This window comes from Mobula birostris, chromosome 12 (assembly GCF_030028105.1).
Source record: "Mobula birostris isolate sMobBir1 chromosome 12, sMobBir1.hap1, whole genome shotgun sequence".
In the NCBI taxonomy this organism is placed as follows: domain Eukaryota; kingdom Metazoa; phylum Chordata; class Chondrichthyes; order Myliobatiformes; family Myliobatidae; genus Mobula; species Mobula birostris.
Window position 1 is genome coordinate 21,343,581 of NC_092381.1, and position 26,345 is coordinate 21,369,925.

Genomic DNA, 26,345 nt, shown 5'->3' on the forward strand with positions numbered 1-26,345 from the left:
AACAGGATTATGTCATGCTTGGTTATTGAATTGACTTTATCTCTTGCATCCTTCACATGCATGAGGAGTAAAAATCTTTGCTACATCTCTGTCTGAGTGTACAATGTGCAAATTGTAGTAATTTTTGATAAATGGTATGTACAGTAAGATGTACAACAGGACAGTCAATATAGCTTAGAAATACAATTGTGTCAATGTGAACTAACTAGACTGATGGCCTGGTGGAAGAAACTGTCCCGGAGCCTGTTGGTCCTGGCTTTAATGCTGCGGTACAGTTTCCTGGATGGTAGCAGCGGGAACAATTTATGGTTGGAGTAAATTAAGGCTATGCTTAAATTTAAAAATTATATTGCAGAGACAATGGCAGTTGTGAGTCTGACAACCTGTGTTCTGTTTGCGGGGTTTGAAGCAACTTACTGTATGTCTGTAACACATCAAAGTTGCTGGTGAACGCAGCAGGCCAGGCAGCATCTCTAGGAAGAGGTACAGTCGACGTTTCAGGCCGAGACCCTTCGTCAGGACTAACTGAAGGAAGAGTTAGTAAGAGATTTGAAAGTGGGAGGGGGAGGGGGAGATCCAAAATGATAGGAGAAGACAGGAGGGGGAGGGATGGAGCCAAGAACTGGACAGGTGATTGGTAAAGGGGATATGAGAGGATCATGGGACAGGAGGCCCAGGGAGAAAGACAAGGGGGGGGGGACCCAGAAGATGGGCAAGGCGTATAGTCAGAGGGACAGAGGGAGAAAAAGGAGAGAGAGAGAGAGAGAAAGAATGTGTGTATAAAAATAAATAACGGATGGGGTACAAGGGGGAGGTGGGGCATTAGCGGAAGTCAGAGAAGTCAATATTCATGCCATCAGGTTGGAGGCTACCCAGACGGAATATAAGGTGTTGTTCCTCCAACCTGAGTGTGGCTTCATCTTGACAGTAGAGGAGGCCGTGGATAGACATGTCAGAATGGGAATGGGATGTGGAATTAAAATGTCCCCCTCCTCCCTCTGATCCCAGCTGCCACCTGTGTTGGGTCTTTACCATCCCCTCGGACCTTCAACTGTCTGAGGCAGAACACTCTGTCCTCAGTAAGGGCCTCACCTTTGTCCCCCTTCGCCCACACCTCAGCGAGTTCCGTGTTCGCCATGATGCGGAACTGTTCTTCCACTGTCTCCGTCTCCGAGCCTACTTCGACAACGACTCTTCCACCCCCACCGATGACCCCTTTTCCTGTCTTCAACCCTCCTCCTCTTCATGGACACCCCGCTCTGGTCTTCTGCCTGCTCTGGATCTCTTTATTGCTAACTGCCGACGGGACATCAACCATCTCGACTTCACCACACCTTGTTCCAATTCCAACCTCACTCCTTCCGAACACTCTGCTCTCCACTCCCTCCGCACTAATCCTAACCTTACTATTAAACCCGCCGATAAGGGGGGTGCTGTTGTAGTCTGGCGTACTGACCTCTACCTTGCCAAGGCACAGCATCAACTCGCGGATACCTCCTCTTCTTTACCCCTCGATCGTGACCCCACTAAGGAGCACCAGGCCATTGTCCCCCACACCATCACCGACTTTATCCACTCAGGGGATCTCCCATCCACTGCTACCAACCTTATAGTTCCCACACCCCGCACTTCCCGTTTCTACCTCCTACCCAAGATCCACAAACCTGCCTGTCCCGGCAGACCTATTGTCTCAGCTTGCTCCTGCCCCACCGAACTCGTTTCTGCATACGTTGACACACACGGTTTTATCCCCCCTTGTTCAATCTTTCCTACCTATGTTCGTGACACTTCTCACGCTCTCAAACTTTTCGATGATTTTAAGTTCCCTGGCTCCCACCGCTTTATTCTCACCGTGGATGTCCAGTCCCTATATACTTCCATTCCCCCATCAGGAAGGTCTCAAAGCTCTCCTCTTCTTTTTGGATTCCAGACCTAATCAGTTCCTCTCTACCACCACTCTGCTCTGTCCAGCAGAATTAGTCCTTAATTTCTCCTTTGGCTCCTCCCACTTCCTCCAAACTAAAGGTGTAGCTATGGGCACCCGTATGGGTCCTAGCTATGCCTGCCTTTTTGTTGGCTTTGTGGAACAATCTATGTTCCGAACCTATTCTGGTATCTGTACCCCACTTTTCCTTCGCTACATCGACAACTGCATGCATGCTGAGCTCGTTGACTTTATTAACTTTGCCTCCAACTTTCACCCTGCCCTTAAGTTTACCTGGTCCATTTCTGACACCTCCCTCCCCTTTCTAGATCTTTCTGCCTCTGTCTCTGGAGACAGCTTATCCACTGATGTCTACTATAAGCTTACTGACTCTCACAGCTATCTGGACTATTTCTCTTCTCACCCTGTTTCTTGCAAAAATGCCATCCCCTTCTCGCAATTCCTCTGTCTCCGCCGCATCTGCTCTCAGGATGAGGCTTTTCATTCCAAGACGAGGGAGATGTCCTTTTTTAAAGAAAGGGGCTTCCCTTCCTCCACCATCAACTCTGCTTTCAAACGCATCTCCCCCATTTCACGCACATCTGCTCTCACTCCATCCTCCCGCCACCCCACTAGGAATAGGGTTCCCTGGTCCTCACCTACCACCCCACCAGCCTCCGGGTCCAACATATTATTCTCCGTAACTTCCACCACCTCCAACGGGATCCCACCACTAAGCACATCTTTCCCTCCTCCCTCCCCCCCCCTCCGCTTTCCGCCGGGATCACTCCCTACGCGACTCCCTTGTCCATTCGTTCCCCTCCCTCCTGGTACTTATCCTTGTAAGCGGAACAAGTGCTACACATGCCCTTACACGTCCTCCCTTACCACCATTCAGGGCCCCAGACAGTCCTTCCAGGTGAGGTGACACTTCACCTGTGAGTCGGCTGGGGTGATATACTGCGTCCAGTGCTCCCGATGTGGCCTTCTATATATTGGCGAGACCCGACGCAGACTGGGAGACCGTTTTGCTGAACACCTATGCTCTGTCCGCCAGAGAAAGCAGGATCTCCCAGTGGCCACACATTTTAATTCCACATCCCATTCCCATTCTGACATGTCTATCCATGGCCTCCTCTACTGCATTCCATCTGGGTAGCCTCCAACCTGATGGCATGAACATTGACTTCTCTCACTCTCCTTTTTCTCCCTCTGTCCCCCTGACTATACCCCTTGCCCATCCTCTGGGTTCCCCCCCCCCCTTGTCTTTCTCCCTGGGCCTCCTGTCCCATGATCCTCTCATATCCCTTTTGCCAATCACCTGTCCAGCTCTTGGCTCCATCCCTCCCCCTCCTGTCTTCTTCTATCATTTTGGATCTACCCCTTCCTTCAGTTAGTCCTGACGAAGGGCCTTGGCCTGAAACGTCGACTGTACCTCTTCCTATAGATGCTGCCTGACTTGCTGCGTTCACCAGCAACTTTGATGTGTGTTGCTTGAATTTCCAGCATCTGCAGAATTCCTCTTGTTTACTGTATGTCTGTCTTGTGTTCAGCATTTACAATATCTTAATCAGCAGCTACATGCTGATATGAAGCATTTGCAATGTTGGTGTGAAGAGGCATTTTTAGCTTAATATGTAGAAGGTTAATAACTTACACAAATAGTAACTTTGTCAAAGCTTTGATTACAGTTCAGTATTTTGAAAGGTATGAGGATGAAGAAATGAACAAGTAACTCATTGAGATCTCTTTTACCCCAGCCCCTGTGAATCTGTGTGTTGCAGCTCTAATGTGCTCTTCAATGCAATGTTCATGGTGGCCAGAATTAGCGAAAGCTTTATTTTCCTTGGAGTTGGCAGAGCATTGCATCTATATGAATCTGAATTATTTTTCTCTCTCCTGCGTTGTCAGAAAATGTCAAGAAAATAGCATCAATATCTGCAGATTGACTTTCAAATATTGGGCATCATTTACAGAAATGGCGTGCATATTTGTATCCATGTATGTTGTATTGTTTTTATGAGAAAAGTGCTGGGTGCAAACAATACATTAAGTTTAATGTTATGACTTTATTATTGATTTTTATTTAGTTGTGCTATCAAGTAAATGATCTGATTTTGCCAAATATTGATGAAACATCCCAGATCTGAACTAAAACTGGAAACTGAAATCCCAACTAACTTTTGTTTGTTTGAATGCTGTGTCTACCCATCTCTGAAATTGATTTGTTCCCCTAATGTATCCATTTTGAATCAGATCAATGTGAGTGTTCAAGCTGGAATTAAGCATGCAGTCAGACATCAAAAGTAAATACTGGATTTTGCTGTCAGAAAAATTAAAGGAAATGTATTACTAATCCACTCAGATTTAACTAAAAGATTGTCTGAAAAGACACCCAGACTATAAATTCCTTTCTTGATTGTGCCTTGATTTAGTTTCAGTTACATTGGGAGTAGTGTTGAGTTGTGCAGCAGGTAAGCAACCAAGGTTTAGGGCCGTTGATTTACAATCATTTGTAGAAGTGCCAGTTAAAATCCTACCATGATAACTGGGGAATTATATAAATAATTAACTTGAAGTTGTTTTTTTTTTAAAAAAAAAGTATATCACAGAATTTCATCCTGAGCCTGGCGATGATTTTTGTTGAAATCCATCTAATTTACCCGATCCTTTGGGCATGGTTCCCTGGTTTTCCTTGTAGGTGACTCCAGATCCACCAATGCGTATGACTGTTAATAATCTCCTTGGCAATAACAGAGGCAAGTAATTGCTAGCATTGCCAGAAATACGAGCAATTAAACATTAACAAAGCAATTTAAAAAGTTACTGTGTTCACAAACCGCAAAGTATTTCCAAGCGTTTAACTATCTGTTGATGATTGAAATCAATAATCCATATTTACCAAGAGAAAAGAGAGAAACTTGTCACTTGCCTGCTCTGTCTCCCAATTCCACCTCTCCCACTCCCTCATCTGGCCACATCTGCCCATTATTCTTCACCCCTCCTCAGCCTACCTATCACCTACTGGCTTCTATTTCAGTCTTCCCTCTTCTTTATATTTGCTACCTTCCGTCTTCAATCTTGGTCCTGATTTGGGTCAAAATCTGAAATGCCAAAACTTCCTTACCCCATTGCTGTCTTCCCATAGTTGCTGCTTGACCTGCTATTCCTCTAGCAGATTGGGTTTTTTTTTGGGTCCAGATTAATTCATTTCTTATTATTCTGTGGTCTGTCATTTACGAGGATTTGTATTTGTTTTTTTCATCTTGCTCTGGGTGTATATTCACACTTGTTAATTGACCTTTATGCTGTATTATTTCAGTTATTCAATCCATGTACATGATTTCTTGGCCTTTTGAATTTTCTGGATTTGAACTCAAAACTATAGATTTAAAAATGTGCCCAAAATATTCCTGTGGGGTGCATCAAAATATTCTGTCAGGTGGGTGTGGAATTGCATTCTTCAGTAATATGAAAAATGTGTATTTAGGTCTGTGATGATTCTGATTAAATTAGGATATTGGTAACTAAACTTTTCGCAATGGAAATTCAGGATTTACTGATTATCTAAAATCATCATGGATTAAGTTTTAATGCACTTGATTTTCTGATGGTTTTGTTTTTCCATCTTCTAAGAGAAAATTGGGCAACCAAGAATACAAAGATCGAGAAGAGTTTGCAGCAGACATGAGATTAATGTTTTTGAACTGTTACAAGTATAATCCACCAGACCATGAAGTGGTAGCTATGGCCCGAAAACTTCAGGTAAGAGTAAAATGTATCCATTACACAATTTAGTTACATTCTATACTTTGGATATGTCCCACAGCCATGTTATTATCAGCAAATCACACTGATAATGTTGCATAATCTGATCCTAACTGGTAAATTCTACTAATAATACATTAGGTTTCACGCATTCAAGGTATTTCTTTTCTTCATATACTTTCCTTACCAACTCTGCTATTGAAAGCCAACTTTTTTTCTTTATTTCCTAGTACTAAACCTGAAATATTAACTTGCTTTTTTTCCCCCCATCTTTTTGATCTTTTGTTTTGACTAACAGATAAATTGAAGTTTAATGCTAGTATCTCAAAGCTGAAATATTTACAGGCTACTCCTGAGCTATGAACATCAGACATATGGACACCCCATATACAAAGAAACTCCCATAATATTATAAAATTCATGTCCAAAGTACGTACACTCACTAATTCCTATGACCAGTGTTACTAGTCTCGCGCTGTCTCATCTTCTTTCTTATCAGTCTGGCACTTTTGATGTCATTCATTAAATACTATTGAGTTATGATTGCTATATTGAGTGATTTTTGGATATTTTCCAACGTATGAACATCTGTAGAAATGGGACCTATTTATTACCCGGGGCAGTCTGGGTTTAGAAAGTGTAGTATTTATCTCAATCTTGGAAAATGGCCTCCTCATTAGAAAAAGTTCCTCTTCTGTGCGATCTTTGTTCAAGGACGATCACTTTATTAAAAATCTACTGCATCCAATCTCTGGTATCCATCTCCAGCTCTTCTGGTACAAAAGGAGTGAATTTTAACTCTTATGGGGTTATGGATTTTCTTGCAGTGTTTTCCGCCCTGCCTGATAACCATAGAAACTACAGCACAGAAACAGGCCTTTTGGCCCTTCTTGGCCGTGCTGAACCATTTTCTGCCTAGTCCCACTGACCGGCACACAGACCATATCCCTCCATACACCTCCCATCCATGTATCTGTCCAATTTATTCTTAAATATTAAAAAAGAACCCGCATTTACCATCTCGTCTGGCAGCTCATTCCATACTCCCACCACTCGCTGTGTGAAGAAGCCCCCACTAATGTTCCCTTTAAACTTTCCCCCCCCCTCACCCTTAACCCATGTCCTCTGGTTTTTTTCTCCCCTTGCCTCAGTGGAAAAAGCCTGCTTGCATTCTCTCTATCTATACCCATCATAATTTTATATACCTCTATCAAATCTCCCCTCATTCTTCTACGCTCCAGGGAATAAAGTCCTAACCTATTCAACTTTGTAACTGAGTTTCTCAAGTCCCGGCAACATCCTTGTAAATCTTCTCTGCACTCTTTCAACCTTATTTATATCCTTCCTGTAATTTGGTGACCAAAACTGAACACAATACTCCAGATTCGGCCTCACCAATGCCTTATACAACCTCATCATAACATTCCAGCTCTTATACTCAATACTTTGATTAATAAAGGCCAATGTACCAAAAGCTCTCTTTACGACCGTATCTACCTGTGACAACACTTTTGGGGAATTTTCTATCTGTATTCACAGATCCCTCTGTTCTACTGCACTCCTCAGTGCCTTACCATTAACCCTGTATGTTCTACGTTGGTTTGTCCTTCCAACGTGCAATACCTCGCACTTGTTCGTATTAAACTCTATCTGCCATTTTTCAGCCCATTTTTCCAGCTGGTCCAAGTCCCTCTGCAGGCTCTGAAAACCTTCCTCACTGTCTACTACACCTTCAATCTTTGTATCATCAGCAAATTTGCTGATCCAATTTACCACATTATTATCCAGATCATTGATATAAATGACAAATAACAATGGACCCAGCACTGATCCTTGTGGCACACCACTAGTCACAGGCCTCTACTCAGAGAAGCAATTCTCTACTATCAATCTTTGGCTTCTACCACTGAGCCAATGTCTAATCCAATTTACCACCTCTCCATGTATATCTAGCGACTGAATTTTCCTAACTAACCTCCCATGCGGGACCTTGTCAAAAGCCTTACTGAAGTCCATGTAGACAATATCCACTGCCTTCCCTTCATCCACTTTCCTGGTAACCTCCTCAAAAAACTCCAACAGATTGGTCAAACATGACCTACCACGCACAAAGCCATGTTGACTCTCCCTAATAAGCCCCTGTCTATCCAAATGCTTGTAGATTCTGTCTCTTAGTACTCCCTCCAATAACTTACCTACTACTGACGTTAAACTCACCGGCCTATAATTTCCCGGATTACTTTTTGATCCTTTTTTAAACAACGGAACAACATGAGCCACTCTCCAATCCTCTGGCACTTCACCCGTAGACAGTGACATTTTAAATATTTCTGCCAGGGCCCCCGCAATTTCAACACTAGTCTCCTTCAAAGTCCCGGGGATTTATCCACTTTAATTTTCCTCAAGACAGCAAGCACCTCCTCCTTTTCAATCTGTACAGTTTCCATGGTCTCACTACTTGATTCCCTCAATTCCATAGATTTCATGCCAGCTTCCTTAGTAAATACAGACACAAAAAACCTATTTAAGATCTCCCCCATTTCCTTTGGTTCCGCACAAAGCCGACCACTCTGATCTTCAAGAGGACCAATTTTATCCCTTACAATCCTTTTGCTCTTAATATACTTGTAAAAGCTCTTTGGATTATCCTTCACTTTGACTGCCAAGGCAACCTCAAGTCTTTTAGCCCTCCTGATTTCTTTCTTAAGTATTTTCTTGCACTTCTTATACTCCTCAAGCACCTGATTTACCCCCTGTTTCCTATACATTTCATACAACTCCCTCTTCTTCTTTATCAGAGTTGCAATATCCCTTGAGAACCAAGGTTCCTTATTCCTATTCAATTTGCCTTTAATCCTGACAGGAACATACAAACTCTGCACTCTCAAAATTTCCCCTTTGAAGGCTTCCCACCTACCAATCACATCTTTGCCAGAGAACAACCTGTCCCAATCCACGCTTTTTAGATCCTTTCTCATTTCTTCAAATTTGGCCGCCTTCCAGTTCAGAACCTCAACCCTAGGACCAGATCTATCCTTGTCCATGATCAAGTTGAAACTAATGGTGTTATGATCACTGGAACCAAAGTGCTCCCCTACACAGACTTCTGTCACTTGCCCTAATTCGTTATGTAACAGGAGATCCAATATTGCATCCCCTCTAGTTGGTCCCTCTATATATTGATTTAGAAAACTTTCCTGAACACATTTTACAAACTCTAAACCATCTAGACCCCTAACAGTATGGGAGTCCCAATCAATGTATGGAAAAATTAAAATCCCCTACCACCACAACTTTGTTTCCTGCAGTTGCCTGCTATCTCTCTGCAGATTTGCTCTTCCAAGTCTCATTGACTATTGGGTGGTCTGTAATACAATCCCACTAATGTGGCCATACCTTTCCTGTTTCTCAGCTCCACCCATAAGGACTCAGTAGACAAGCCCTCTAATCTGTCCTGCCTGAGCACTGCTGTAATATTTTCCCTAACAAGCAATGCTACTCCCCCACCTTTCATTCCTCTGCCTCGATCACACCTGAAACATCAGAACCCTGGAATATTAAGCGGCCAGTCCTGCCCCTCCTGTAGCCAAGTTTCACTAATTGCTACAACATCATAATTCCACGTGTCAATCCACGCCCTCAACTCATCCGCCTTCCCCGCAATACTCCTAGCATTGAAATATATACACCTCAGAAGATTTTTACCACCACTCACAACCTTTCTATCAGTAGATTTGCTTAAACTTTCAACATCATTTATTTTCACCCCAGCCACACTGTCAGCTCTGGCACTCTGGTTCCCATCCCCCTGCAAATCTAGCTTAAAGCCTCCCCAATAGCACTAACAGACCTCCTTGAAAGGATATTGGTCCCCCTGTCGTTCAAGTGTAACCCGTCTCTCTTGTACAGGTCCCACCTGCCCCAGAAGAGGTCCCAATGATCCTTAAATCTGAAACCCTGCCCCCTACACCAGTTCCTCAGCCACTTGTTCCTCCAGAGCATCCTATTCCTACCCTCACTGGCACCTAGCACAGGTAGCAATCCTGAGATTACCACCCTTGAGGTCCTGCTTTTCAACTTCCTACCAAGCTCTCTATACTCACTGTCCAGGACCTCTTCACTCTTCCTTGCTATATCATTGGTACCGATGTGCACCACGACATCTGGCTGGTCACCCTCCCACTTCAGCATTTCATGCAATCGATCAGAGACATCCTTGACCCTGGCACCTGGGAGGCAACAAACCATCCTGGATTCTCTGTCACGACCACAGAACCTTCTATCTGCACCTCTAACTATCGAGTCCCCTATCACTACCGCTCTCCTCTTTTCCCCCCTCCCTTCCGCACTGCAGAGCCAGACTCAGTGCCAGAGATCCGGCTACTGCAGCTAGTCCCAGGTAAGTCATCCCCCCAAACAGTATCCAATGCGGTATACTTGTTGTTGAGGTGAATGGCCACGGGAACCCTGCTCTGCCTGCCCTTTCCTCTTCCCTCACCTGACAGTGACCCAATTTCCTGTCCTCCGCTCCTTTGGTGTAACTACCCCCCTGTAGCTACTATCTATAATCTCCTCATTCTCCGGAATGATCCGCAGGTCATCCAGCTCCTGCTCCAGTTCCCTAACGCGGTTTGTTAGGAGCTGCAGCTGGATGCACTTCTTGCAGGTGTCGTTGTCAGGGACACCGGAGGGCTCCCTGACTTCCCACATCCTGCAAGAGGAGCATTCCAGCATCCTGCCTGGCATTCTCTCTATTCTAAAGAATCTGAACAAAAGACTTACCAGAACCTACCCTGGCCTCTGCCTGCTCTCGCCGAAGCCTGTTTGAGCCAAAGCCGTCCCACTCTGACTCAGTCCACTCCGACGATGGCCGCTACAACGATGGCTGCTGTATATGGTACTCTGCTTTTTAAACCTTTGCACGCTACGTCATGCGCCTGTGCAGTGCAGACCCTTCTCCCCGAGCAGTGTTTAAAAAAAAACGACTTTTTCTACCCGATTTCTTCACTCCTTCTCAGCTGCTTGCTTCGACTGAAACAAGAACTGTTGAAAATTTCTCTTTTTAAACCTTTAAACCTTTAAACATATATTCATCCACTATATGTGGGGATAGGAGGCATACACACGTTGGTCAAAGTCAACCTGTTGTCTTGATTCATCTTCCCTTGGGAGTGGCACATTGTACTCAAATTGAGAATTAGAATCAGGTTTAGTATCACTGGCAAATGTTGTGAAATTTGTTTTGCAGTTGCAATACACAAAAATAACCACAAATTGCAATAAGAAATATTGCAATTATGCAGGCAGTGGGATAATTATCCCTCGAGAGTTCTCCTTGATCTTCACTGCAGTTTGCACACCACCACCGAGTGACTATAATTCAGCACTTGAGATACTGCGTGATGCTGTCACCAAACAAGAAGCAGTCCACCCTGACATATTTCATATCATAGTTGGGGATTTCAATCAGATTTATTTGAATAAATTCCTCTGTATTTGCCATCAGCATAAAACCTGTAGCACTAAAGGTCCCAACACACTAGACCACTGCTAGACTATGATGAAGAATGCCTGCCATTCCATACCCAGACTGTATTTTGATAGATCGGATTACCTGGCTGTCCTACCTGCACACAAGCAGAGGCTAAAGACCAAGGCTCTCGAGATTAGGACAACAAAGACACAGTCACAGGAGTCAAAGGATCGACTATGGGATTGCTTCAGTTCAGTGGATTGGGCCATGTTCAACAACTCGTCTCTGGATCTCAATGAATACACCACAGTTGTCACTGACTTTATAAAACAGTCATAGATGAGTGTGTCCCCACAAAATCATTTGGAGTCTTCCCCAACAAGAAGCCCTGGATGAACCATGAGATCCGCAATATGCTGAGATCCAAATCAGAGGCATCCAGGTCTGGTGACCACAAAAGTTATGAGGTCTAAGTACGATCTCAGGAAAGCAATCACATGGGGGAGGTGATAATTCCAGACTAAAGTTGAAGCAATGAAGGATGCTTGACATCTGTGACAGGGCTTGAATGCTATCATCTCTTATAAAGTGAGAATAAGTGACATGGGTAACAACAGTGCTTTCCTTCCAGTTGAGCTTAATGCATTCTATGCTTGCTTTGACCATCAAAACATGGAAGAACCATCACAAACTCCAACAGTCCCTGATGATCCTGTGATTTCAGTCTCTGAGACCGATGTGAGAGCGAAGGAGGGCGAACCCACAGAAGGCATCTGGCCAGTTTGGGGTACTTAACCAGGTAGTAAAGAAGACCCATGCTGAAGTCTTCACTGAGACCTTTAACCTCTCACTTCAACACTCTGAGGTATCCATCTGCTTTAAGCAGGCTTCAATTATACCAGTGCCCAAGAAGAACTTGGTAACCTGTCCCAATGGCTATCATCCAGCAGCACTTGCACCCACAGGGATGAAGTATTTTGAGAGGTTGGTGATGAAACCTATCAACTTCTGCCTGAGAAGTAACTTGAATCTGCTCCAGTTTGCCTACCAACACAACAGGTCCTCTAAAGATGTCATTTTATTTTCTCTTCACTCAACCCTGGAACATCTGGATGGCAATCCCCTCAAAATTAATTTAAAAAGCTTCAAGACCTTGGCCTCAATACCTCCTTGTGCAATTGGACCCTCTATTTCCTTGCTTACAGGCCCCAGTCAGTTTGGATTATCAACAACATCTCCTCCACAACAACCTCCGTCAGCACAGGTGCACCGCAAGGCTGTGTGCTTAGTCCTCTGGCTAAGCACAGCTCCAATTGCACAATTCAAGTTTGCTGATGACACCACTGTCATTGGCTAAAACAAAGGTGGTGACAAATCAGCACATAAGAGGGAGAATGAAAACTTGGCTGAGATGCAACGCACCAGCAACCACTCACTCATTGTCAGCAGGACCAAGGAGGTGATTATTCTCTCACGAGGAAGAAACCAGAGGTCGATGAGCCAGTCCTCATCAGGGGGTTAGAGGTAGAGAGGGTCAGCAACTTTAAATCCCTCAGTGTTATCATTTCAGAGGATCTGTCCTGGACCCAGCACACAAATGCAATTACGAATAAAGCACAACAGCGCTGTCCCTAGGAGTCTGAAGATTCTGCATTAGATCTAAAGCTTTGACAAACTTCTATAGATGTATAGTGGAGAGTGCATTGACTGGCTGCATCAGATCCTGGTATGGAAACACCAATGCCCTTGAACAGAATATCCTACGAAAAGTAGTGTATGTGGCCCAGTCCATCAAGGGTAAAGCCCTGCCCACCATTGAACATTTCTACATGGAGCATTGACACAGGAAAGCAGCATCCATCATCAGGGATCCTCACCATTCAGGACGTGCTGTCTTTGTGCTGCTGCCATCAGGAAGAAGGTCCAGGAGCCTCGGGACTCCCACTGCCAAGTTCAGGAACAGTGATTACCCCTCAACCACCAGACTCTTGAACCAGAGGGGTTAGCTTCACTCAACTTCACTTGCCCCATCACAACTGTTCCCACAAACCACGGACTCATTTTCAAGGACTCTTCATCTCATGTTCTCAACTTATATTGCTTTATTTATTATTATTATTGGAGTTTTTATTTGCAATTTGTTGTCTTTTGCACAGTGGCTGTCCATCCTGTTAGTACAGTCTTTCTTTGATTCTATTATAGTTATTGGATTTATTGAGTATGCCTGCAAGAAAATGAATCTCTGGATGACATATATGTACTTTGATAATAAATTTACTTTGAACTTTGGTACATAAATAAAGTAGTGTTAAAGAGAGGCAAATATAATGAGGTAGTGTTCATGGGTTCATTGTCCATTCAGAAATCTAATGGCAGAGGGGAAGAAGCTGTTGATAATCAAGTTGCAGGAGGCAATACGCAATTTACTCTGTTCAGTTTTGTGCACCCACAGATGTGCACATGCTGTTTTCTCTCCTCATTGTAAAGCTATCTGCACTCCAATTCCACCAGAGTAGGAAGACATAATGGAACAGCTGCCGCCAATGCCTTCCTTACAAGCAAAACCAAACCAAGTGTTTAATTTTTGGTAGAAGGAAGACCCTTCATTAAAAGTTTCTAAACTGAGGAAATGAAACCATGACAAAAGGAAAAAAAATGTTATTTTGTCCTTGCAATCTTTTTGTATCTCTTAATGCAAAGTTTGTTTGGCATCTCCCTATGTGCTGAGCCCAATCTACAATTGAATTTCATCATAAGGCCCTTCTGTGTAGCAGGGATCAACCAGTAAATTGAAAATACTGCAGTATTAAAGCTGAACAAATTAAGAAACTTGATTTAAAAAGTGTAGCTACACATTGAAACTTAATATCAAGAGCATAGTATTTCTGATGTATGAGTGAATTGTTTCACTGGAGCTGCACTAATTTGAATTACTGATAAGATTTTGGTTCACATGAACCTGAAACTTTCATTCTAATTATTACTATGGGCTCAGTTGTTTTGCTTTATAATCATGTCCAGAAAATGTGCTTTAATTTAATGGTGATTTATGCACTGAAGAATACTGGTCTGGTGAAAGGCTTGAGTTCTAAGTGTTAATTTCATCAGTGGGTTTCTTTAAATTTGCTGATTTGTGTGGAATGAGTAGATAAGCTGCCATTCAGAGCTTTATCATGTCCTTTTTTTTCTCCCCCTCTCTCCCTCCCCCCCCCCCCATTCATTCATTCTCACATAGGATGTTTTTGAGATGCTTTTTGCAAAACTATGTAAGAATCCCGTAAAAAGTACAGTTTTGGCACAATCTACAACACGTATCGCTGAATCATCAAGTGAACATAGCAGTGGAAGTTCCTCTGCTGAAAGTAGTTCTGAAAGCTCAGCAAAAGAGCAGAAGAGGCGCCTTGCTCAGCTTGAAAACCAAGTAAGGAAAGAAGTACTTTGACTACTGTTAAAAGGATTTCGTTAAAAATTTCTCAACTTTGTGCCATTTATTTCACTCATTCTTTTTCCCATTCGCGTATTGTAGCAACTGGATTGGAAAGATTTAGAGTAGGGGTTCACAATCTGGGGTTAACAGACCTCCATGGTGTAAGAAGTTGAGAACCCCTGATTTCAAAGCTTCTGGGCCAGCTGGGGGCAAATGGGACTAGCTTAGTTGTCAGTATGGACGAGTTAAGTCAAGGGGCTTCATTCAAAAGAATGCTTATAGAAACATAAAATTATGAAAGGGATAAGATAGAGGCAGGAAAGTTGTTTCCACTAGTAGATGAGACTAGAACTAGGGGACATAGCCTCGAGATTCAGGGGAGTAGATTTGGGACGGAGATGAGGAGGAATTGCTCTTTCCAGAGAGAGGTGAATCTGGAATTCTGTGCCCAATGAAATAGTGGAGGCTACCTCAGTAAATATACTTAAGACAAGGTTGGATAGGTTTTTGCATAGTAGAGGAATTAAGAGTTATAGGGAAAAGGCAGGTAGGTAGAGATGGGCAAGATGGTCTACTCCTGCTCCTATTTCTTGTGTTATGTTATGTTATTCAGTGCTGTACTACACTCTTTCCCGGGGCTGGAGAATTGAGCACTTGAATGCATAGGTTAAGGTGAAAGGGAAGAGATTTGGAATGAGCTACCAGATGAAGTGTTAAAGGCAGGTACATTAACATCATGCAAAAGAGTCTTGGACTGATCAAAGGAAAGGTTCAGGGGGATAAGGGCCAAGCACAGGCAAATAGGACTAGTTTAGACAGGCACCCTGGTCACCATGGACCAGTTGTGCTGAAAGGCCTGTTTCTATAATGTACAACTCCATGATGATGTATTTGTAAGCTATGTAGTACTCCAGTTTCTTGGTTTGAGATGTAGGAAGAACTCACTTGAGATTTGTTGATGATGCAGATTTCAACAACTAATTCCTTTTGTAGTTTTGCTTTCTCCTCTTCTCCAAAGAATATCAGAATCTGTTGTCAGCTTATCATTACTTTCTAGCATGTAATTAGATGAAGCTCTAGCCCCTCTGGCAGCTAGTGATAAAATGCCTAAATTCTGACACCATCTTCAACATTCAGTATTTGAGTTGTCAAATCTATTTCCTGTTTCTAATATTGAAAACTGGATTGTATTTTCCACCTTCCGTCCACCTACCCAGTTAGCAAATTACTTGTTGATGGAAAATGCTTCGTTGCATCACTTGGTTTATCACTTCCTTAAAGAAACAGAGATGTGAACGTATGAAATGTAGGAAGGCGGGAGGAGAAGATGGCGGCGCGATGCAGCGTGCGCGGCCGTTCGAATGATATCGTATGTGTAACTAGGGGCCGTGCACAATCCTGATTTGATGGAGACAGCCGTGAGAAGCACGGAGGAACACCTGGAGAAACTTCTGAAATGCCCGCTTCGCTGCTGCTGCTACTGTGTGGTCCGGAATCTCCAGAGGGGAAGGCCCCAAATCCTCAGCTTTGCCTGTTGCCGGGACTGAGGTCGAAGCGCTCGGCAGAGATGGTGCTCGATGTCGGAGAGCTGGTTGGAGGCTTGGAGTTTTCGGACGGACTCAGAGTCGGACAGTGGTCGGATGCTTCCAGGATGCTGCATCGGCAAGTTGGCGGTGCTGGAGGTTCACCGTCTGCGTGAGATGATGGGAAGTTCAAGAGACTTTGAGACTTTATACCGTGCCATGGTCTGTTCTTTATCAAATTACGGTATTGCTTTGCACTGTTGTAACTATATGTTATAATTATGTGGTTTTTGTCAGTTTTTTTTAGTCTTGCTTTGTCATGTGTTTCTGTGATATTCTGGAGAAACATTGTATCATTTCTTAATGCATGCATTACTAAAGGACAATAAAAGAGGACTGTGTGTCCTCATAATCTTAAAAAAAAAATTACATGGTCTTTAAGGATGGAGATCTCAAACCAATGAGGGCCCCATTGAATATATCAGGAATGAATTTGAAGAAGTTTTACAGTTTTCCTGTTCTTTTATCTCTACATACAATATGCGTGTGTAGAATAGCAAAGTAGCCAGCCTATTTTCTTTGTGTGTCTCTGTGAGTGGGTGGTCAGTGCCGTCTGCCTGCATTTGACTAGTCCCCCCCTCTCTCTCCCCCCCTCTCTCTCCCCCCCTCTCTCTCCCCCCCTCTCTCTCCCCCCCTCTCTCTCCCCCCCTCTCTCTCCCCCCCTCTCTCTCCCCCCCTCTCTCTCCCCCCCTCTCTCTCCCCCCCTCTCTCTCCCCCCCTCTCTCTCCCCCCCTCTCTCTCCCCCCCTCTCTCTCCCCCCCTCTCTCTCCCCCCCTCTCTCTCCCCCCCTCTCTCTCCCCCCCTCTCTCTCCCCCCCTCTCTCTCCCCCCCTCTCTCTCCCCCCCCTCTCTCTCCCCCCCTCTCTCTCCCCCCCTCTCTCTCCCCCCCTCTCTCTCCCCCCCTCTCTCTCTCCCCCCTCTCTCTCCCCCCTCTCTCTCCCCCCTCTCTCTCCCCCCCTCTCTCTCCCCCCCTCTCTCTCCCCCCCTCTCTCTCCCCCCCTCTCTCTCCCCCCCTCTCTCTCCCCCCCTCTCTCCCCCCCCCTCTCTCCCCCCCCCCTCTCTCTCCCCCCCCCTCATGCAGGGAAGTGCCTGCATGTGATTGGTCTCCCACTTGCAGCACCCAAAGGAAGGTGCTTGTGTTCGACTGGGTTTTTCCCCTCTCTCTCTCCTTGCTGGTGCCAGGACCTTTGGAAAGGTTTAATCGATGTGAATTGGACTCTATAGTTCATGTTATGTGTTTCTGGTTACTTGTTTTCCTATTGCTATCTTGAGCGATTTTGATCAGGACAGACAGGCTCTGAAGCCTGTGGGCACCATCAACAAACAACACAGCACTGAGTTGAACTGATCTAAACTGCATAATCAGCGTCTGCTTTAGTGACTCTGTGGTTTGATGTTTATATTGTGTTTTTTTCACTCATTTTTTTTTGCTGTTAGTGTGACTTGTTTTTTTTTGCATGTTTGATGTTTTCTTTTGCATGTTTGATGTTTTCTTTGAACAGATTCCATGGTATTTCTTTGTTTTATGGCTGTCTGTGGGAAGACAAATGTCAGGATTGTATACTGTATACGTACTTTGATAATGTAGTTTGAACTTTGAATACGGGCAAGAGTTAAACAATGTATAATTAAAACTGTTTGTCTGCTTTGTTTCCATGTTTTGGTTCCAATAAATAAGCTATTAATCTTATAGTTATTTGAATTGGATTTTGTTTCTTTAACATTATCTTTTGGGTATTATAATAGGATTTGATTAATGGCACAAACAAAATATTCTGCAGATGTTGGGGTCAAAGCAACACACACAAAATGCTGGAGGAACTCAGCAGGTCAGGCAGCATCCGTGGAAATGAACAGTCAACGTTTCGGGCTGAGACCCTATGTCAGGACTGAAGAGGGAGGGGGCAGGGGCCCTATAAAGAAGGTGGGGGGAGGGTGGGAAGGAGAAGGCTGGTAGGTTCCAGGTGAAAAACCAGTAAGGGGAAAGATAAAGAGGTGGGGGAGGGGAAGCAGGGAGGTGATAGGCAGGAAAGGTGAAGAAGGAATAGGGGAAAACACAATGGGTAGTAGAAGGAGGCGGAACCATGAGGGAGGTAGTAGGCAGCTGGAGGGGGGGCAGAGTGAAACTGGGATGGGGGAAGGAAGGGGGAGGAATTATCAGAAGTGGGAGAATTCAATGTTCATGCCAAGGGACTGGAGACTACCCAGACGGTATATGAGGTGTTGCTCCTCCAACCTGAGATTGGCCTCATGGCAGTGGAGGAGGCCATGTATGAACATATCCGAATGGGAAACAGAGTCGAAGTGGGTGGCAACTGGGAGATCCTGTCTGTTGTGGCGGATGGAGCGTAGGTGCTTGACGAAGTGGTCCCCCAGTCGGCGTTGGGTTTCACCGATGTAGAGGAGGCCGTGCAGGGAGCACCAGATGCAATAGATGACCCCAACAGACTCACAATTGAAGTGTTACCTCACCTGGAAGGACTGTTTGGGGCCCTGAATGGTGGTGAGAGAGGAGGTGTAGGGACAGGTGTAGCACTTACGCTTACAGGGATAAGTGCCGGGTGGGAAATCCGTGGGGAGGGACATATGGACCAAGGAGTCCCGGAGGGAATGATCACAGGACCCTGCCACGTGCAAAAATACTATTCCCAATTCCACTGTCTCTGCCGCACCTGCTCCCAGGATGAGGCTTTCCGTTCAAGGACATCTCAAATGTCCTCTTTCTTTAAGGATTGTGGTGTCCCTTCTGCTGTCATCAATGATGCCGTTACCCGCATCTCCTCCATTTCCTGCACTTTGGCCCTCACCCCCTCCTCCCGTCACCACAACAGGGACAGAGTTCCCCTTGTTCTCACCTACCACCCCTCCGGATCCAGCACATTATCCTCCGCAACTTCCGCCACCTTCAACAGGACCCCACCACTAAGCACATCTTTCCCTCTCCACCCCTCTCCTCTTTCCACAGGGATCATTCCCTCTGCGACTCCTTGGTCCACATGTCCCTCCCCACGGATCTCCCATCCAGCACTTATCCCTGTAAGTGTAAGTGCTACACCTGCCCCTACACCTCCTCTCTTGCCACCATTCAGGGCCCCAAACAGTCCTTCCAGGTGAGGCAACACTTTACTTGTGAGTCTGTTGGGGTCATCTATTGCATCTGGTGCTCCCAGTGCGGCCTCCTCTACATCAGTGAGACCCGACGCAGATTGGGGGACCGCTTCGTCAAGCACCTCCACTCTGTCCGCCACAACAGACAGGGTCTCCCAGTAGCCACCCACTTCAACCCTGCTTCCCACTCCCATTCAGATATGTCCATACATGGCCTCCTCTACTGCCATGATGAGGCTAAACTCAGGTTGGAGGAACAACACCTCATATACTGTCTGGGTAGTCTCCAGCCCCTCGGCATGAATATTGAATTCTCCAACTTCCAGTAATTCTCCCCCCCCTCCCCCATCCCAGTTTCACTCTGCCCCCTCCTCCAGCTGCCTATCACCTCCCTCATGGTTCCACCCCCTTCTACTACCCATTGTGCTTTCCCCTATTCCTCCTTCACCTTTCCTACCTATCCCCTCCCCCACCCCTTGATCTCTCTCCTTACTGGTTTTTCACCTGGCACCTACCTGCCTTCTCCTTCCCCCCCCCCTCCCCCCACCTGCCCCACTCCCTCTTCAGTGCTGATGAAGGGTTTCTGCCCGAAATGACTGTTCGTTTCCACGGATGCTGCCTGACCTGCTGAGTTCCTCCAGCGTTTTGTGCATGTTGATTAATGGCACTCTGCCTCCTAATGAAAAAAACAGCAGCAATAAGAAGGTGATGGAATAATTATTAAGGAATTTGACATGAGTTTTCCTAGAGGGCACGTGGCCAAATGGTTAAGGCATTCAGCTAGCAACCTGAAGATCGTGAGTTTGAGCCCCAGCCAAGGTAGCGTGTTGTGTCCTTGAGCAAGGCACTTAATCACACAGTGCCCTGCGACGACACTGGTGCCAAGCTATATTGGCCTTTGCCCTTGGACAACATTGATGTTGTGGAGAGCGAAGACTTGCAGCATGGGCAACTCCCTGTCTTCCATACAACCTTGGCCAGGCCTGTGCCCTGGAGAGTGAAGACTTTCCAGGTGCAGATCCATGGTCTCGCAAGACTAACAGATGACTTTTTTTTTCCCTAGAGCACCAATTCTTGATTATAATAAATTAAATGGAGTTGGGATGAAGGTAAATGGAAGAAATAAAATTGTCTACTAAAGAAATTTGCTCTCATTACAAATAGATCTATAATATTACTGTGAAAAATAATATTTAAGAAAAACTCATTAGATTTGTTTTTCTTGGTAATTTTCTGCCCTGAATCTGTGTTCTAGTTCTTCTACACTTTTTTTTATATATGAAACTCTTCTACTTTTTCTGACAATTTTATCTTGTTTCCCAAGTGCTACCAAATTAGATTAAGCATTAAAGAACAGATGCAGAGGACGGAAGTTTGTGTAGTATTAGAACTGATAAGTTAGAAACATAAGAAATCAGACATGGTGGTGTGGATTTTGAGAAGTTATCAGCTGGGGTGTGCTTCGTATACATTTGGTACAATGCATGAATTCTTTGATTACTGAGCTGCAGATGTAAATATATTTAGTGCAATAATTTAGTGTAATAATTGAATATATCAGCAATGAATTTGTAAAGTTTTACAATTTTCCTGTTCTTTTATTTCTGCATACAATACTTATGAAATGAATGGCATTATTTCTGCATACAATACTTATGAAATGAATAGCAAAGTAGACAACAAGTTCAAACAAAAGACATAATAGTTCTGTTTACAATGTGTTTAAGTGAGTAGTAATACATGTTGCATGTATTGCATGTTGGCCCGTGGCCAAGTGGTTAAGGCGTTCATCTAGTGATTTGGAGGTCGCTAGTTCGAGCCCTGGCTGAGGCAGCATGTTTGGCCTTGAGCAAGGCACTTAACCACATTGCTCTGCGATGACACCAGTGCCAAGCTGTATGGGTCCTAATGCCCTTCCCTTGGACAACATCGGTGGCATGGAGAGGGGAGACTTGCAGCATGGGCAACTGCTGGTCTTCCATACAACCTTGCCCAGGCCTGTGCCCTGGAAACCTTCCAAGGCGCAAATCCATGGTCTCACTGATTAACGGATGCCGCTAAAATTATACATGGAGGAGGGTAGCAACATTTATTTAAGAACTCTGGTACAATGCTTGGAGATGTATCTAAAGTACTATAAGGGGTGCTGTATTATGTTCGTGATATCACCTGGTCTCGATGGGGTCGATCCTGTGTTGCTGAAGTGAATAAGAACAGAAATAATGCAAATTATAGTTTCAGACCTCCAAGGCCACTCAGATATGTGGTTGATGTCTTAAGAATAGAAGTTGTGGGCATCACACAGGAACATCTTGGCCACGTTTTATTAGTGCATATATTTATAGGAAACTGTGTTAGTTAAGTAGAGACACTAAAGAAAGTTTACAAAAAAGCTTTAGTAATCCCTCCTGTGAATATAAATTCACCTTATCAAGAGTCTGTCAATACTATGATTAATTCTATTATTTCTGCCAGTTGAAAGCAGTACATGAGCAGCTTGCAGCATTAACACGGATTCCACTCTCTAAGCTGAAGAAAAAAAGCAAAGACAGAAAGGAAAAGAAGAAAAAAGATAAAAATAAATCTAAAAATTTGGAATGGAAGAAAATACAATCCAAGCAATCGCAGAAAAAGAAATCTAATAAAGCCACTTTGGAAATCAGGTACTGTAAAATTTTAATACACTTTTCCACCTTGTGTTCTTCTGCTTGCACTTGTCCATTCCAGGAAACAGTGCTATTTAATTTAATACAGAACAGGGAGTTCCCAAGCAGTGGTGCAGACAGAAGTGCTGGAATTATTTAAGAGCTCACTGAATATGGTGACTGAGAAATGTAGCATAACAGAAATCATTTCACATGGACAGAGGTTTTCTTGTAGTCAGCAATCTTGGGAGCCACTCTATTGTGGTGAGACTGCAGATTATTCTCTATTTGATGATGAAATGAAAATATTGACCAACCTTTTAAATCATTTTTAAAAATTCACTACACATCAAATATGTGAAACTTAGTCCTGTATTTCAAATATTACAAATGTGATAGCACATCTGTCTGGAGCTCCATAGTACAATATATGATGGCCAGTTCATCTGTGCTTCTTATAACCCACCCCAACACTGACTCTTAAAATATCAACAAACTCTTCTTGTTACTTTGCAACATTTTGAAAAAGTTCAAAGTCAATTTATTATCAAAGTACATATATGATACCATGTATAACCCTGAGATTCATTTTCTTGCGGCTATACTTAAATAATCCAATAACTATAATAGAATCAATGAAAGACTGCACCAACAGGGCAGGCAGCCAGTGTACAAAAGGTGACAAACTGTGCTAATGCAAAAAGAAAGGAAAAAAAGGAAATAATTATTTAAAAAAAATAAGTATCAAGAACATGTTGTGACAGTTCAGTCAATGGGGTAAGTGAAGCTATTCCCTCTGGTTCAGGACCCTGATGGTTGCACAGTAATAACTATTCCTAATCCTGGTAGTGTGAGTCCTGAGGCTCTTGCACCACCTTTCCGATGGCAGCAGTGAGAAGGAAGCATTACCTGGGTGGTGGGAGTTCATGATGATTGGTGCTGCTCTCCTGCAGCCCCTTCAGGGACCTTTTTCCTTCCTTTGTCCCTTATTCCCTCTCAAGCCATTTTCAATTTCTTTTCTTTATTTCATTTTCTATCTAGATTATATTTACATTTAATTCTTTGTTTATTGTGCAATAGTTTGCTATTTTTACCTCTTTTTGTCATGAAGTTAAGCCATCGTACAAGAAATATATGAAGTCAAAGCGGTGACATATTGCTGCTCCAGTAATTATTGAAATGGGTTAAAAGGAAAAGAACAAAGATCTGAATTGTTGTGCTCTAATTTCATTGTTCAGGTTACTGAGATTTTTTCTGGAAGAATTCTACTGGAACTTTGTAAATTACATTGCTTTCAGTTACAGATTGTAACATTTGTCATCCTGAGCACTTTTAAACTGGTTGCAACTGTCATATTTTAAGTGATTACCAAAAGGCATTTAAATATCCTTTAGATGTGAAGCATTATGCCTTAAGTTTATGCATCTTAATCAGAAGGGAACAATACTGGAGCCTTTGTAGTTTTTGATATACTGTATAAAATGACTTGAATGAAACTGTAGAAGGGTGGTTTAGTAAGTTTGTTAACACAAAAATTGGTAGAGTTGTGAATATTGTGTAGGACTTTCAAAGAACGCAACAGAATATAGATCTTCAGAATCAGGTTTAATATCATTGCCGTATGTCGTGAAATTTGTTAACTTTACAGCAGCAGTACAATGAAATACATGATAAATAGGAAAAAAAAACTAAGTTGCATTAAGTGTATATATACTATATGTATGTCTATTAAATGATTAAGTTAAAATATGTGGTGCAAAACAAAATTTAAAAGGTAGTGAGGTAGCGTCCAAGGGTTCAATGTCCATTTAGGAATCAGATGGCAGAGGGAAAGAAGCTATTTCTGAATCGCTGAGTGTGTGCCTTCAGGCTTCTGTCCCTCCTTTCTGACAGTAACAGCGTGAAGAGGGCATGTCTTAGGTATCTTAAATGATACTATTGTACCTGTCTCAACCACTTCTTTGGGCATCTCATTCCATATACTCATCACCTTCTGTATAGAAAATGCTGCTGCCCAGTGCTCTTAAATCTTTCCCCTCCTGAGAGCAGTTATTATCCTACTACCATCAAGCACCTGAACCAGTGCGGATAATTTCACTCACCACTACTCTGAACTGATATTACAATCGACAGATTCACTTTCAAGAACTCTTTACAACTCATGTTATCTATTATTTTTATTTGTGCAGTTTGTTGTCTTTTGCACATTGGTTGTTTGTTTGCATGTAGTTTTTTTTTTAAAAATGTTTCCCTGTAGATGACTGCAAGAAAATTAATCCTAAAGCTCAACATTTAAGGATCAAAGTACATTTTTTATCAAAGTATGTGTACCATATAAAACCTTCAGATTCATCTTCTTGCAGACAGCCACAAAACAAAGAGATACAATCCACAAGAAAACACACACAACAAAAGACCACCACACAGCCAATGTGCAAAAGAGGAACAGTCACGCAAATAGTTTTTTAAAAAAACAATTAAATAACACACAGAACAAACTGTAGTGCCCCCGAAAGTGAGTCCACGGCTATAGAGATAGTTCAGCACAGAGACACAGGAAGCCAGTCCAGGAGCCTGATGGATTTAGGGCAACAGCTGCTCCCGAACCTGACCAGGTGGGATCCAAGGCTCCTGCACTTCCCTTCTGATTGTAGTAGCAAGAAGAGAGGGAGACTAGTCAAGTGCAGGCAGGTTTAAAAACTTCTGCCTTCGGCCTTGGTGACTTTAATCTTGTTCGATGTTTCAATTGGTGCAGAGTAATGGAGCCAAGGACAGGTTTGTCTTCCGCTGTCAGGCCTCAATACAGTGTCCACCCCCAGTGATGGCTGCCCCTGCCATACATGCATTTTCAAGAGTCTAGTTCACCGAATTTCCCAGGAAATCGCAAAATCACCAGTTTGTTCAAACAGTTCAAAAGTACGTCCCTTAAAGTACAGACTGCAATGATCACAGTTCAGAAGAAATGTATGTAATGAAGTATGTGGTAATTTTGTGAGCTGCCTGCAAGGCATTGCTGGAGGTGGCCAGTGCCATCTTGGTAAGGAAGTATATGATGACCTATGCGTACTTTGATGATAAGTTTACTTTGAATGTTGAACTGACCTCAGTCTGGATGCCTGGAACTCGCTGTTGGGGCTGGTTGTAGAAGCTGAAATAATAGGACTATACTTCCCTCGTACACAGTATTTTTCTTGCATGGATGTAAGGTATTGTCTGTGCAGGGGAATGGTTAGATTGATTGTGGAGTAGGTTTATACAAGCAAGTGCAACATAATAAGCTGAAAGGCTGGTACTGGGCTGTACTGTTCTACGTTCACCATAAATCTGTGCTACCTAGTTTTGGACTCTCATACTCGGGAGAGAAAAGATTGTTACTGTCCACTTTATGCCTCTCCTAATTTCAAATATCTCTCAATGTTGCCCTTCATTTGTCTAATGCAGGCCTGTAAACCTGACCAGAACATCATAAATCTTTTCTGAACTCTTTCCAATTTAACCACATCTTTCCTATATTAGGCACGAAATCCTCCTTTTATTGAGATACAGCATGGAATGGGCCCTTCCAGCTCCTCAAGCTACGCCACCCAGCAACCCCCCAGTTTAATGCTAGCCTAATCAAAGGACAATTTACAATGACCTATTAACCTACCAACCAGTATGCTTTTCAACTGTGGGAGGAAACTGGAGCACCGTGAGGAAACCTACACAGTCATGGGGAAAGCATCCAAACTCCTTACAGGCAGTGGTAGGAATTGAACTTGGGTCGCCTGTACTGTAAAGCGTTGTACTAACCACTACACTGTGTACTAAATATTTCTAGCTGAAATGTTGAGGAGGACTGTTTAAAGCTGCTAACTTTGCTAGTGAATGTACTTAATTATACAGGCAGTCAAAGAAAATGAAGCAGAAAGCTCCTATTTTGTGTGATTCAGAAGAAGAGGATAATGCTAAGCCAATGACTTATGATGAAAAGAGGCAACTGAGTCTTGACATAAATAAGCTTCCTGGTGACAAACTGGGGCGTGTTGTCCACATAATACAGTCAAAGGAGCTATCCTTGAGAGACTCTGATCCAGACGAAATAGAAATTGACTTTGAAACTTTAAAACCATCAACACTAAGAGAACTGGAAAGATATGTTATGACATGTCTAAGAAACAAACAAAAAAATCTTGTTTGTGAGTATTAAATTCTCTTGTGTGTAATTTTCTTATTTAGAATGGTGGGTAGTTTATTTTCCTTTTTATTTCTTTGATGGTGTTGTATTGTGTAGCAAAGAAAGCACCAGGAAGATCTAAGGAAGAAATTCAATTGGAAAGAAAACAAGAGCTAGAGAAAAGGTTACAGGATATGACCGGACATCTGAATTCTGGAAAGAAGCAAGCAAAAATATGTATGTACTTGGTATGCTAATGCAG

The 26,345-nt window shown here is 43.4% G+C and overlaps 1 protein-coding gene across 1 annotated transcript in view; it reads left to right on the top strand.

The window, feature by feature from the left end:
- Nucleotides 1-26,345, top strand: part of brdt (bromodomain, testis-specific) — a 136,498-nt gene that overhangs the window by 61,951 nt on the left and 48,202 nt on the right. Inside the window, exons 7-11 of the mRNA XM_072274595.1 lie at nucleotides 5,561-5,689; nucleotides 14,401-14,586; nucleotides 21,758-21,945; nucleotides 25,813-26,105; nucleotides 26,201-26,320. Coding sequence (XP_072130696.1) covers nucleotides 5,561-5,689; nucleotides 14,401-14,586; nucleotides 21,758-21,945; nucleotides 25,813-26,105; nucleotides 26,201-26,320 — 916 coding nt within the window. The remainder of the gene's footprint in view (nucleotides 1-5,560; nucleotides 5,690-14,400; nucleotides 14,587-21,757; nucleotides 21,946-25,812; nucleotides 26,106-26,200; nucleotides 26,321-26,345) is intronic.